This window comes from Octopus sinensis, linkage group LG25 (genome assembly GCF_006345805.1).
Source record: "Octopus sinensis linkage group LG25, ASM634580v1, whole genome shotgun sequence".
Classification (NCBI taxonomy): Eukaryota; Metazoa; Mollusca; class Cephalopoda; order Octopoda; family Octopodidae; genus Octopus; species Octopus sinensis.
This window is the reverse complement of record NC_043021.1, coordinates 17,046,968-17,059,257: the sequence shown is the minus strand read 5'-3', so window position 1 is coordinate 17,059,257 and position 12,290 is coordinate 17,046,968. Positions and strand designations below refer to the sequence as shown.

The 12,290-nt window shown below is 41.7% G+C and overlaps 1 protein-coding gene across 4 annotated transcripts in view; it reads right to left on the bottom strand.

Moving 5' to 3' along the window:
• Positions 1–1,652: 1,652 nt before the first annotated feature.
• The window catches only part of LOC115224401 (ATP-dependent DNA/RNA helicase DHX36), a 56,993-nt gene continuing 46,355 nt past the window's right edge, over positions 1,653–12,290 (bottom strand). For all 4 annotated transcript variants that reach the window (XM_029795297.2, XM_036513309.1, XM_036513310.1 and 1 more), the window contains 8 exons: positions 11,376–11,453; positions 10,328–10,427; positions 9,628–9,712; positions 8,506–8,629; positions 7,676–7,750; positions 6,357–6,434; positions 4,537–4,684; positions 1,653–1,784 (listed from right to left, as the gene is read on the bottom strand). In XM_029795297.2, coding sequence (XP_029651157.1) covers positions 4,538–4,684; positions 6,357–6,434; positions 7,676–7,750; positions 8,506–8,629; positions 9,628–9,712; positions 10,328–10,427; positions 11,376–11,453 — 687 coding nt within the window. In that variant the 3' untranslated portion in view covers positions 1,653–1,784; position 4,537. The remainder of the gene's footprint in view (positions 1,785–4,536; positions 4,685–6,356; positions 6,435–7,675; positions 7,751–8,505; positions 8,630–9,627; positions 9,713–10,327; positions 10,428–11,375; positions 11,454–12,290) is intronic.

Here is a 12,290-nt window from a genome sequence, read left to right as displayed (position 1 = left end):
TTACTAGAATTATGGCCATCTGTAACTAGACTTGAGATTAATACCAGAGTGGTTTCCCGTTGCTTCCTCCAGGCACCTGAGATTTGAACTCAGAATGTAGAGAGCCGGAAGATATACCATAATACATTTCTGCTGATGTGGCAAAGGTTCTTCCGCTTTTCCATCTGCAGACCAACATGAAATCATGTATTCTATAATACAGTAGCAGTTACTAGCATCGCCTGACTGGCGTCCGTGTAGGTGATACGTAAAAAGCACCAACTGATCGTGGCTGTTTGTCAGCCTGCACTGGCTCCTGTGCCGGTGGCACGTAAAAAACACCCACTACACTCACGGAGTGGTTGGCGTTAGGAAGGGCATCCAGCTGTAGAAACACTGCCAAATCAGACTGGAGCCTGGTGCAGCCTCCATGGCTTACCAGACCCCGGTCGAACCATCCAACCCATGCTAGCATGGAAAACGGACGTTAAATGATGATGATGAAGTAAAATGATATTTTTTCGAACATAGAGTGGCCGTTAAAACAGCAAAAATATTGGGTAAATTACCCTTACAAAGCAGAAAAATTTGTCGACAGCCAGCCATGGTTGTTGACAAAGTTTTTCGCCCTGTAAGGGTAACTTATCCAGTATTTCTGCTGTTCTAATGGCAACTCTGCGTTCGAAAAAATACCATCTTATTTGTATCGTACAATACATGTCTTTGATGCTTCTAATAAAAGAACAAATGTTTGTTTGTTTACGTTTATACACACATGGTGAAATGATGTGTTTTGCTCAAGAACACAATGCACTGCCTGGCCTGGGAATTGAAACCATGATCTAGCAAATGTAAGTGCAACACGCTAACCACTAGGCCACACACCTTCACAGTGTACCAGCAGCAGAGTTGAAAAGTGTCAGTAACACTCTGTGGGTCATAGCAGATGATGTAACAGATGTAGGGAGCTTCATGTGTTATGATACCCTAATATAGGTCATGTGACTTGGTAATAAAAAAAAGGGTCAGTAAATGATCAGGAGTAGAACATTTCCTGTTTGTGAAGACAACAGGTCCTTTCTTTGGAGAAGGGGACAAAGACCTCATCAACCCCGATCTTGCAGATCAAAAGACATTCCAGGTGTGATCTCTCCATCTCTAGAGAAGGGGATGTGAATTGTTGTTGTTTAGGCCCTGGATTAGCCCAGAATCAAAGGGATTCTTTGCATGACCCTTCCATCTATCCAAATAGATGTCCTTCAAAATTTTTTTAAAGCCAGATCTGGCTGCTGCTTCTAGCATCCCAGTAACCATGTGGTAGGAGTTTAGCAGTTAGAAGGCGGCAAGCTGGCAGAAACGTTAGCACGCCGGGCGAAATGCTTAGCGGTATTTCGTCTGCTGGTACGTTCTGAGTTCAAATTCCGCCGAGGTTGACTTTGCCTTTCATCCTTTCGGGGTCGATTAAATAAGTACAGTTACGCACAGGGGTCGATATGATCGACTTAATCTGTTTGTCTGTCCTTGTTCGTCCTCTCTGTGTTTAGCCCCTTGTGGGCAGTAAAGAAATAGGTAGGAGTTTAGCAGTTGTGTGATTTGAATCCAAAGAATCTAGAAAAACAAAAGGATCAGGCGACAGCGAATTCCTTTGGAATTAGGAAATCTGATGATGGAAAGATGTGATAACGTTAAGATTTATTATTATCAAGTTTACAAGAAAATGTACACAGTTTTAAGTTGAATGGGTTTGTGTTGTTGTTCACATGAGATCTGCAGATCCAAGGCCTTCATATTCACAATGTAGACCCCTAAAATAAAATTCAAAATATTTAAATATTACTACTACTAATAATAATAATGGTTTTAAATTTTGGCACAAGGCCAGCAAGTTTAAGGACAGGGGATCAGTGCTTAACAGGTCCCCTATTTTATTGACCTTGAAAGGATGAAAGGCAAAGCTGACCTGGGTGGAATTTGAACTCAGAATGTAAAGACAAGACGAAATGCCCAATAAGTATTTCTAGCATGCTAATGAGTCTGCCAGCTTGCTGCCTTGTTTTCAAATTTTGGTACAGGCCTGAAAATTTGAGGGAGGGCATAAGCTGATTACATTGACTCCAGTGCTCAAAGGGTCCCCTATTTTATTAACCCCAAAAGGATGAAAGATAAGGTGGAGTTTGAACTCAGAATCTAAAGGTGGACGAAATGCTGCTAAGCATCTTGTCCAGCGTGCTATCAATTCTGCCAACTCACCATCTTAATAATAATAATAATAATAATAATAATAATAATAAATGCCCTGATGCCCAGTGGCTCTCATGGCTTCTAATCTTAACTGATTGGAAGTGTTATCATGTACATTGTTTTGTCTTAGTATAAAAGATGGGCTACAGCAAATATTCTGCTCAATGCCACAGATTTTGCTTGTCAGTTGTTTGACCGTAACCAGTTGAGCATGTCCCTTAATGGCTGACTGTACGTGCATCTCTGATAACAAGCAGAAGTAGTGGGGGAGCATCATGGCCATATGTTGAGAGGCATTCTTTGGGGTTTGAATAATTCACCTCTGGAAACATGGGTGTTTTGTTCAACATCCTTAAACAACCCTTATTCAGGGACCTTTTGAGCGGGCTGGGTTACTTGACCAGAAGAAAATTCTAACTGGGCCCCACCTGCAAGGTCATGTGCTGTTTATCTTGATATAAGATCACTGTGTTGTGCACATATGGTTGTGATGCATGTGCCTAGTGTACCTTCATCAGACAGGTAGTCATGATGAGTATACTGGGCTTCGTATATTTTACCCCAGTGTCACTTTGATGCTATGCACTGCTCTCTCACTCAATGATGATAATAATAATAACAATAATAATAATAATGTTGATGATGATTATGGTTTATGATTTAGGCAGAAGGGCAGTAATTTTGGGGGCTGCTACTCTAATTGTTAGGGGACAACATACCAGGTGCCCAATCTTGAATTTTTTCTGACCCAGGACTGCAGCTTGAAAGAGACGAGCTGTAGGAAGACATGACTAAAAGACAATCAACACAACTGCCCACTAGTCAGGAATCTTTGGAAATGGTGCAGCTATAACGCATGTGTGCATATCATCGACCATGGCGTGTCATGACACCCACATGAAAGGATCTTCTCATTGGTGGAACATTCCTTCCACAAGAGGTGAAAGAGTGGGCATTCTAATCAGGTGAGATGATAATTGGAGCAAGGCAGGATGGTCAAGCAATAGTAAATGACCACATTGCTCTTTCAGAGATAGCTGATCTCCTTGGTCCATTTCTAGTTGAGACTGATAAATCTCATGCCAGTTCCTATCCACTTGGCAGTTTGGGTTTGGTCTGTCATCATCATCATTATTTAATGTCCACCTTCCACCCTTAAATATGGAGGACTGGTTCAAGTGACAACGTCCACACAGTGATGGGGCTGTTTGACATGTCTATGGACCAGTTTTCCTCTGGATCCTGTATGCCTTAGCCACAGGACCCTCTTCTGCTATTTGACACAGAACTGGGACCCTTAACAAGTACCACAACTCCAGGCCACAGTGGACCTAGGAGTAATGCTGTTACTCCACTAAGGAGTATCTCCATACTCCCCTCAAAACTCCTGATTTCCTAAGCTGGCCCCTCCCTACTGGACACACTGTAATAGCTGACCCAGAACTTGGTCCCTGTTAAATGAATGGCTGTTGTATACAAGTCACCAGCTTAGCAACTAAAACTCCCTCAAATCATGTTCAACCTTTTTAATAAGAATAAGGTGGGACACATTGAATGATGCAGTCCTAGATACACTATTCCTGAAAACAAAATGGAGTGGTCATGGCTGGAGTCATGTCGGTCATAAATCTGCTCAAACTGGCCTGACCTGGAGCTAAACAAGAACACACTTTATTTACTTTATTGTAGTTCCAATCCTAGTTTCAGACAGACTGCGACCATGCTACGACAACAGCTTCAAGTATTTTTAGTTTACTGTAAAAAAAAAAAATCAATCAAATTTCATTCACAAGACATTGGCCAGTTTTGAGTCTACAGTGGAAGACACACGGCCATGGTGCCAAATAACAGGACTGAACTCAGAACCTATATTTAACAGCAGGAGTGGCTGTGTGGTAAGTAGCTTGCTTACCAACCACATGGTTCCGGGTTTAGTCCCACTGCGTGGCACCTTGGGCAAGTGTCTTCTACTATAGCCTCGGGCCGACCAAAGTCTTGTGAGTGGATTTGGTAGACGGAAACTGAAAGAAGCCCGTCGTATATATATATGTATGTGTGTGTATATGTGTGTGTGTCTGTGTTTGTCCCCCTAGCATTGCTTGACAACCGATGCTGGTGTGTTTACGTCCCCATCACTTAGCGGTTCGGCAAAAGAGACCGACAGAATAAGTACTGGGCTTACAAAGAATAAGTCCTGGGGTCGATTTTTTCGACTAAAGGCGGTGCTCCAGCATGGCCGCAGTCAAATGACTGAAACACGTAAAAAAGAGAGCAAAATAAAAATAAATTAAAGTAGATACAAAAGTGTTGACTGACCTTAAAATTGTGGTGATGGGCATGGCTGGATGACAAGATCAATAATGGCCTTCATTAAGGCCCCTTCCTTCTTACTCACACCCCAATCGGTGGGGCCCGGGGTGCTGATTTTCTCTTCGAGCAATTGATCCAGTTCTGTGCGTAAATCCTGGTCACAAAGGGAGATAATCAGTTATGCAATATCAAAAGAAAATCACACAGACACACACACGGTGGGCTTTTTCTGTCTACCAAGACTTCGGTTAGCCTGAGGTTATAGTAAAAGACACTTGCCCAAGTTGCCATGCAGTGGGACTGAACCCAGAACCATGTGGTCGGGAAGCAAACTTCTTACCACACAGCCATACCAGTGCCTCTTACAGTATTCATAATATAATGTTTATATATATATATATTTTATAAATATATATATATTTGAAAAGGTTGCAAGACGCAACGAAAATTTTAGGAAAATAAAAATAAGAAATAAGTGGAAATTTTACCGGTGAGTGTGTTACATTATAAGGTACTAAAAGAGAATGACTCTCCCCAGACACAACAAAATATTAACGGTGAGATACTGTGGATATTCTGTTGTGTCTGGGGCGAGTCATTCTCTTTTAGTGCCTTATTATTTAACACACTCACTGGTAAAGTTTCCACTCATTTACTTATATATTTTCCCTAAAAATTTTCGTTGTGTCTTGCAACCATTTCAATGGTCGTTGACTCTGTCTGTTCGAAAATTTCAGGAAAAATAACTAAGTAAATGAGTGGAAACTTTACCAGTGAGTGTGTTAAATTATAAGGCAAAAAAAGAAAATGACTCTCCCCAGACACAACAGAATATTAACGGTGAGATACTGTGGATATTCTGTTGTGTCTGGGGCGAGTCATTCTCTTTTAGTGCCTTATTATTTAACACACTCACTGGTAAAGTTTCCACTCATTTACTTATATATTTTCCCTAAAAATTTTCGTTGTGTCTTGCAACCATTTCAATGGTCGTTGACTCTGTCTGTTCGAAAATTTCAGGAAAAATAACTAAGTAAATGAGTGGAAACTTTACCAGTGAGTGTGTTAATTATAAGGCAAAAAAAGAAAATGACTCTCCCCAGACACAACAGAATATTAACGGTGAGATACTGTGGATATTCTGTTGTGTCTGGGGCGAGTCATTCTCTTTTAGTGCCTTATTATTAACACACTCACTGGTAAAGTTTCCACTCATTTACTTATATATTTTCCCTAAAAATTTTCGTTGTGTCTTGCAACCATTTCAATGGTCGTTGACTCTGTCTGTTCGAAAATTTCAGGAAAAATAACTAAGTAAATGAGTGGAAACTTTACCAGTGAGTGTGTTAAATTATAAGGCAAAAAAAGAAAATGACTCTCCCCAGACACGGTAAAGTTTCCACTCATTTACTTATTTATTTTTCCTAAAAATTTTCGTTGTGTTTTGCAACCATTTCAATGGTCATTGACTCTGTCCATTCAAAAATTTTTAGGCAAAAAAAAAAAAAAGTAAATGAGTGGAAACTTTACCAGTGAGTGTGTTATATTATAAGGCGCAAAAAGAAAATGACTCTCCCCAGACACAACAAAATATGTTTCAATACATGAACTCACATAAAGAATCTTGCAAACCAAATCCCAAAACGAAATACTGTGGATATATTTTCTTGGTAAACTTTCCTCAGGGTAAATTGATGGCAGTGAACTTACCTGTGATCCTCCCTGCTCCTTACTCTCCCACATGATAATGCCTAGCAATCTTGTGTATACATGATGATGATGATGACGATGATGATATTGATGACGATGATGATGGAAATACTTGCCTTCACAAGAGCTGCTGTTTTTGGAGAGGCCTGGAAAACGATCCATTCATCCACCGTGATGCAGTCTTGGTCACCATCCTGTAAGGAAACGGCAGAAAGAATGAGGAATCGACTCAAAGAACAGAATTCAAATGCTAGAATGGTAGCAGTGGTGTATGTGTTCATGAAATTACAAGGAGTGGCTGTGTGTTAAGTAGCTTGCTAACCAACCACATGGTTCCGGGTTCAGTCCCACTGCGTGGCATCTTGGGCAAGTGTCTTCTGCTATAGCCCCGGGCCGACCAATGCCTTGTGAGTGGATTTGGTAGACGGAAACTGAAAGAAGCCTGTCGTATATATGTATATATATATATATATGTGCGTGTGTGTGTTTGTGTGTCTGTGTTTGTCCCCCTAGCATTGCTTGACAACCGATACTGGTGTGTTTACGTCCCCGTCACTTAGCGGTTCAGCAAAAGAGACCGATAGAATAAGTACTGGGCTTACAAAGAATAAGTCCCGGGGTCGATTTGCTCGACTAAAGGCGGTGCTCCAGCATGGCCGCAGTCAAATGACTGAAACAAGTAAAAGAGTAAAAGAGTAAATGAGTAGGGGGTGGGGCGTGCTAATTAGGGACAAACACGAGGAGTAGAAGAGACGTGTGCGGTGGTGTAGTCGATTGTAAGAAGAACATGAGGAGAGGATCTAAGGAATGGGGCCCTTTTGGCGAAAATACAAGGATCTGGAAATGAGTGGTAGCATATGTTGTCATTGCTTTTGACCCTGGTCAGTCCTGACTGAACAGAGCTATGATTGAAGGCATTCCAAACAAGACCATCCCATCTTTTATTCAGGACAACATTATGCAATGTGCCCTTCCCATCTTAAGACAGTAGGATGTAGTTTGGAGGAGATCTCGCAGTTATTTTTAGCAGTTCAAGCAGCCATGCAGTGGTTTGTTCCTCTCGGTGCTTAGTGTGTCTTGGACCTGATGAAACAGATCCATGATTAGAGATGTTCCAGCCTTGACCATCCCATCTTTCCAGAGGACAATGACAATGTAGGATTACCGCATCCAATGAATAATTTGTTTCTTTATGACAGAAAGGGGGGTAGGATGATTTGAGGGAATTTGACTGCTGTTTCTAGCAGCAGCATGACCACATAGAAGTTCTCTCAAAAATATCCGACTCAAACAAAATCCTCTTTTTACATCGTTGTGGCTCTCCATTTCTCAACAGTCACGACAACAAAACCATCGCATCAAGAAAATCACCATAGCAACAACAACAGCTACAACAACAACAACAGCGAGCATGACAACAGTACAGGAGACTTACCCTTTTGATGCCTATTGGTCCACCAAAGAATAGAAGTGGGTAGGGTGAGATAATGGTACAATCATGGAGGTAGATCTGCAGAAGAGAATTAACACCAACAGTTCCATAATTAACAAAACTAATTAACAAAGAAATTTAATAAAAAAAAAAAAAAACCAAAGCTAAATAACAACAAACAAAAAGAAAAAAACCAAAAGGAGATGTAATATGCTGCACTGTCGAGGCCCTTTGAGTTCTGTTGAGGCCCTTTGAGTTCTGTCGAGGCACTTTGCGTTCTGTCGAGGCCCTTCGTGTTCTGTCGAGGCCCTTCGTGTTCTGTCGAGGCCCTTTGAGTTCTGTTGAGGCCCTTCGTGTTCTGTCAAGGCTCTTTGTGTTCTGTCGAGGCCCGTTGAGTTCTGTCGAGGCCCTTTGAGTTCTGTTGAGGCCCTTCGTGTTCTGTCGAGGCCCTTTGTGTTCTGTTGAGGCCCTTTGTGTTCAGTCGAAGCCCTTTGTGTTCTGTCGAGGCCCTTTCAGTTCTGTTGAGGCCCTTCGTGTTCTGTCGAGGCCCTTCGTGTTCTGTCGAGGCCCTTTGTGTTCTGTCGAGGCCCTTTGTGTTCTGTTGAGGCCCTTCGTGTTCTGTTGAAGTCCTTTGAGTTCTGTCAAGGCCCATTTGCCTCCTTTCATCCTTCCGTACACTTCTGCACAGACATGCTGTCACCATCGCCATCGCCATCTTTCATCCTTAATACCCCCACCCCCACCACTGTCTCACTTCAGTAATGTTATCTCAACAACCACAGCCTAATAACCCCAACCTCACAACACAAATACAACAACAAGGAATTACTCACCCCTGACGTCTTCAACATTTGGTGGTAAATCAACCATTTTGATTCAAACACTGATTCTGTGGAATTGACAGATTTCGGGTGGAGGGAGACCCTCTTCTCTATCTTGGTCTGTAGTATGGTGGGTCTGTAAAACATAACATAGAGCAACACATAGTGTACAGTGGTTATACAAGTGTGTGTGTGTGTGTGTGTGTGCATGTGTGAGACGATGTGTGGCCTAGTGGTTAGGGCAGTGCTTTTCAAACTTTTTGCTGGAGCGGAACCCCAAGGAAACATTCCACTGGCTCGAGGAACCCCTGTGCAATAATTTAATAGTCTTATGCACACATATCTGCACAGGAGAATTTAAAATTACTGCCGATTTTAGCAGTTTTGTAACTTCTTGCAGAACCCCTGCACTGTACTGGCGGAACCCTAAGGTTCCGCGTAACCCTGGTTGAAAACCACTGGGTTAGGGTGTTGCACTTGTGACTGCGAGATCGTGGTTTCAATTCCTAGACTGGGTGGTGCATTGTGTTCTTGAGCAAAACACTTCATTTCACGTTGCTCTGCGATCACACCGGTATCTGATGCATGGTACACCGTGCAGCTGTTCAGGCGATGTCGATTTGATGAAGGGAGGGAGAGTTAATGTACAGTACAGCACATAACATTCATCATCATCATCATCATCATCGTTTAACGTCCGCTTTCCATTCTAGCATGGGTTGGAGGATTTGACTGAGGACTGGCGAACCAGATGGCTGCACCAGGCTCCAATCTGATCTGGCAGAGTTTCTCAAAATATGAAGTAAGTAAGGGTGAATGGGGGTGGAGGAACAGGGAGTGGGGGTGGGCAGAGGTTACAAGAGTGTATGACAGCATAAGAGACGGATAGAGATAGGGAATAGGTGAGAAGAGCACTTGCTGCTAGTGCTGGTGTTGATGATGATGGCGGTTGGGGTGATGGTGGTGGTAGTGATGGTGATGGTAATGATGATGGTGGTGGTGATGGTGGTTGTGGTGGTGATGGTGGTTGTGGTGATGATGGTGGTAGTGGTGATGATGGTGATGGTGGTGATGTTGGAAGTACTGGTGATGATAATGATGGTGATGATGATGGTGTTGGTGCAACTGACTTACCTTTTACCCATCGAAGGTTTCTGTACTTTGGCAACATTTGGGTAAAGACCGGCACAAATAATAGCTTTTATCAACTCCAGGTTATCTGAACAAAGTACAAAACACACAAATATAAATAAACACACACACACATTTTTATATCAATGCAGAGAGAATTCATGCATCAAAAACTGAATCGACAGTAATTAAAAGCTCAATAAACGATAAGGTCGTTAAAGTCCAACATTGCAGTAAATCCAGGTGGAAAAAAAAAGTGAATGCGTATATAGGCGCAGGAGTGGCTGTGTGGTAAGTAGCCTGCTTACCAACCACATGGTTCCGGGTTCAGTCCCACTGCGTGGCATCTCGGGCAGGTGTCTTCTGCTATAGCCCCGGGCCAACCAATGCCTTGTGAGTGGATTTGGTAGACGGACACTGAAAGAAGCCCGTCGTATATATGTATATATATGTGTGTGTGTGTATATGTTTGTGTGTCTGTGTTTGTTCCCCTAGCATTGCTTGACAACCGATGCTGGTGTGTTTGCGTCCCCGTCACTTTGCGGTTCGGCAAAAGAGACCGATAGAATAAGTACTGGGCTTACAAAGAATAAGTCCCGGGGTCGAGTTGCTCGATTAAAGGCGGTGCTCCAGCATGGCCGCAGTCAAATGACTGAAACAAGTAAAAGAGATATAATCAGCTAAAACAATAGGAAGGGCCTACCAGAATTTTTGTTAGCATTTCTCTCTGATGGATTTGGTTGTGATATGAAGCCAAGTTGGTGGATCAGGGATGCAAACTGACCCTTCATCTCTTTCAGCAGCTAAAAATAAAAGAAACAAGAAAAATAAATAAAACACTACATCAAAAGGACAAAAAAAAGAAGCTCAACAAAGAAACTGGTGGCTTCTACAAGGTAGCTTGACCTGCTAGATATAGCAGCTACATGTCCCTCAGGTTGCATCTTATAAGTGTTATGAAAATGAAACAGCATCCGGTGACAATACTGACCCTTTCCAAGGTTGTTTGATATGTTAGAAATAGCAGCCAAATCTACACCATAGTGTCTTTCAAAGAAGGAAGGAGTTGTTAGGTGATGTACTCCTAGATAGAACAAGACAGGCTTAATTGTTCACTCAGCAATTTCAGAGGTTGGGGTGAAGTCTGTTACATCAACCCCAGAACTCAACTGGTACTTATTTCATCGACGTCAGTGGAATTTGAACTCGGAGCATAAGGACAGACAAGCATTTTGCCCAGCATGCTAACGATTCTGCCAGCTCGCCACCTTAATAATAATAATAATCCATTCTACTGTAGGCAGAAGGCCTGGGGAAATAGACTAAGTCGATTACATCGACCCCAGTGCATAACTGGTACTTATTTAATCAACCCCGAAAGGATGAAAGGCAAAGTCGACCTCAGCAGAATTTGAACTCAGAACGTAGCAACAGCTGAAATACCGCGAAGCATTTCGTTCAGCATGCTAACAATTCTGCCAGCTCACCACCTTCATAAAAATAATAATAATAATAATGATAATAATAGTAATAATAATAATAATAATAATAATAATAATAGTAGTAATAATAATAATAATAATAATAATAATATAATAATAATAATAATAATAATAATAATAGTAATAATAATAATAATGATAATAATAATAATGGTAATAATAATAATAATAATAGTAATAATAATAATAATAGTAATAATAATAATAGTAATAATAATAGTAATAATTATAATAATAAAGAGTTCTTACCTTAAGTGTGTTGGAAGAGAGAAAGTTCTGGTGACAGTAGGAATAATCATAACGTCCAGCCACAGACTTTCTCCAACCCTGAAACAGAAGAAATAACATACCAATCACCTCTAGTTAACTCTCTCATTTCATATTTGTGTCTGATTATCTCTTCAAGTAATAAGGTAATAATTATTCCTCGCAACCACTGCTCCACATCTCTATTCCTGAAGGAAACTACAGAGGAACTTGTTGGGTTCCACTGGGTCTAAGAATGTCCAAGACATGCCATATGTCACAGCAGTACTCCTATAACTTCCTCAGGAATTGAGGACCCAAGACAAAGGGTTTTACATACTTAAGCCTTTTGCTCCCTATGGTGCACAGGCCATCGACAACTCTTCTCCATTGTTCTCAACCCTGGACTGTCCCTGACAGAGGGCTTTTCTCTCCCAGGTTTTGTAGGTTTTGAATTGGCATCAATGCTTCTGAATTTTTTCCTAGATAGGGCTGTTAGCCCAGCACAAAACCAATTTTACGTTTAGGAAGAGGTGGCCAATATTAGTGTGGCCTCAGTTCTTTCACCGGTCCATCAAAGAAGGCCTTACAAAGAGCTTGTGCACTGCTGGCAAAGTTCTAAGGGTCATGGAGCATATACAGGCCTTCCTTTTTGAGAAGCAGGCCATATGAGTCATGGCTCTTCAACAGATGAGACACACTTATTAAAAACTTCCAAGGTAATATTTTCATTGGATGTGCCACCCAGAAATTTCCATGGGCCACATGCAGCCTGCAGTTTCCCTATAACTGGTCATAGAAGCAGAGAGACCACCATACCACAAGGACGGGCTTTTTTGTAGAAGACAAGGCAAGGCAAAGCAAAATGTGCTGCAGTGCTCAGTGAATGAGGCAGTGACACAGCTGCCAGATCTGAGG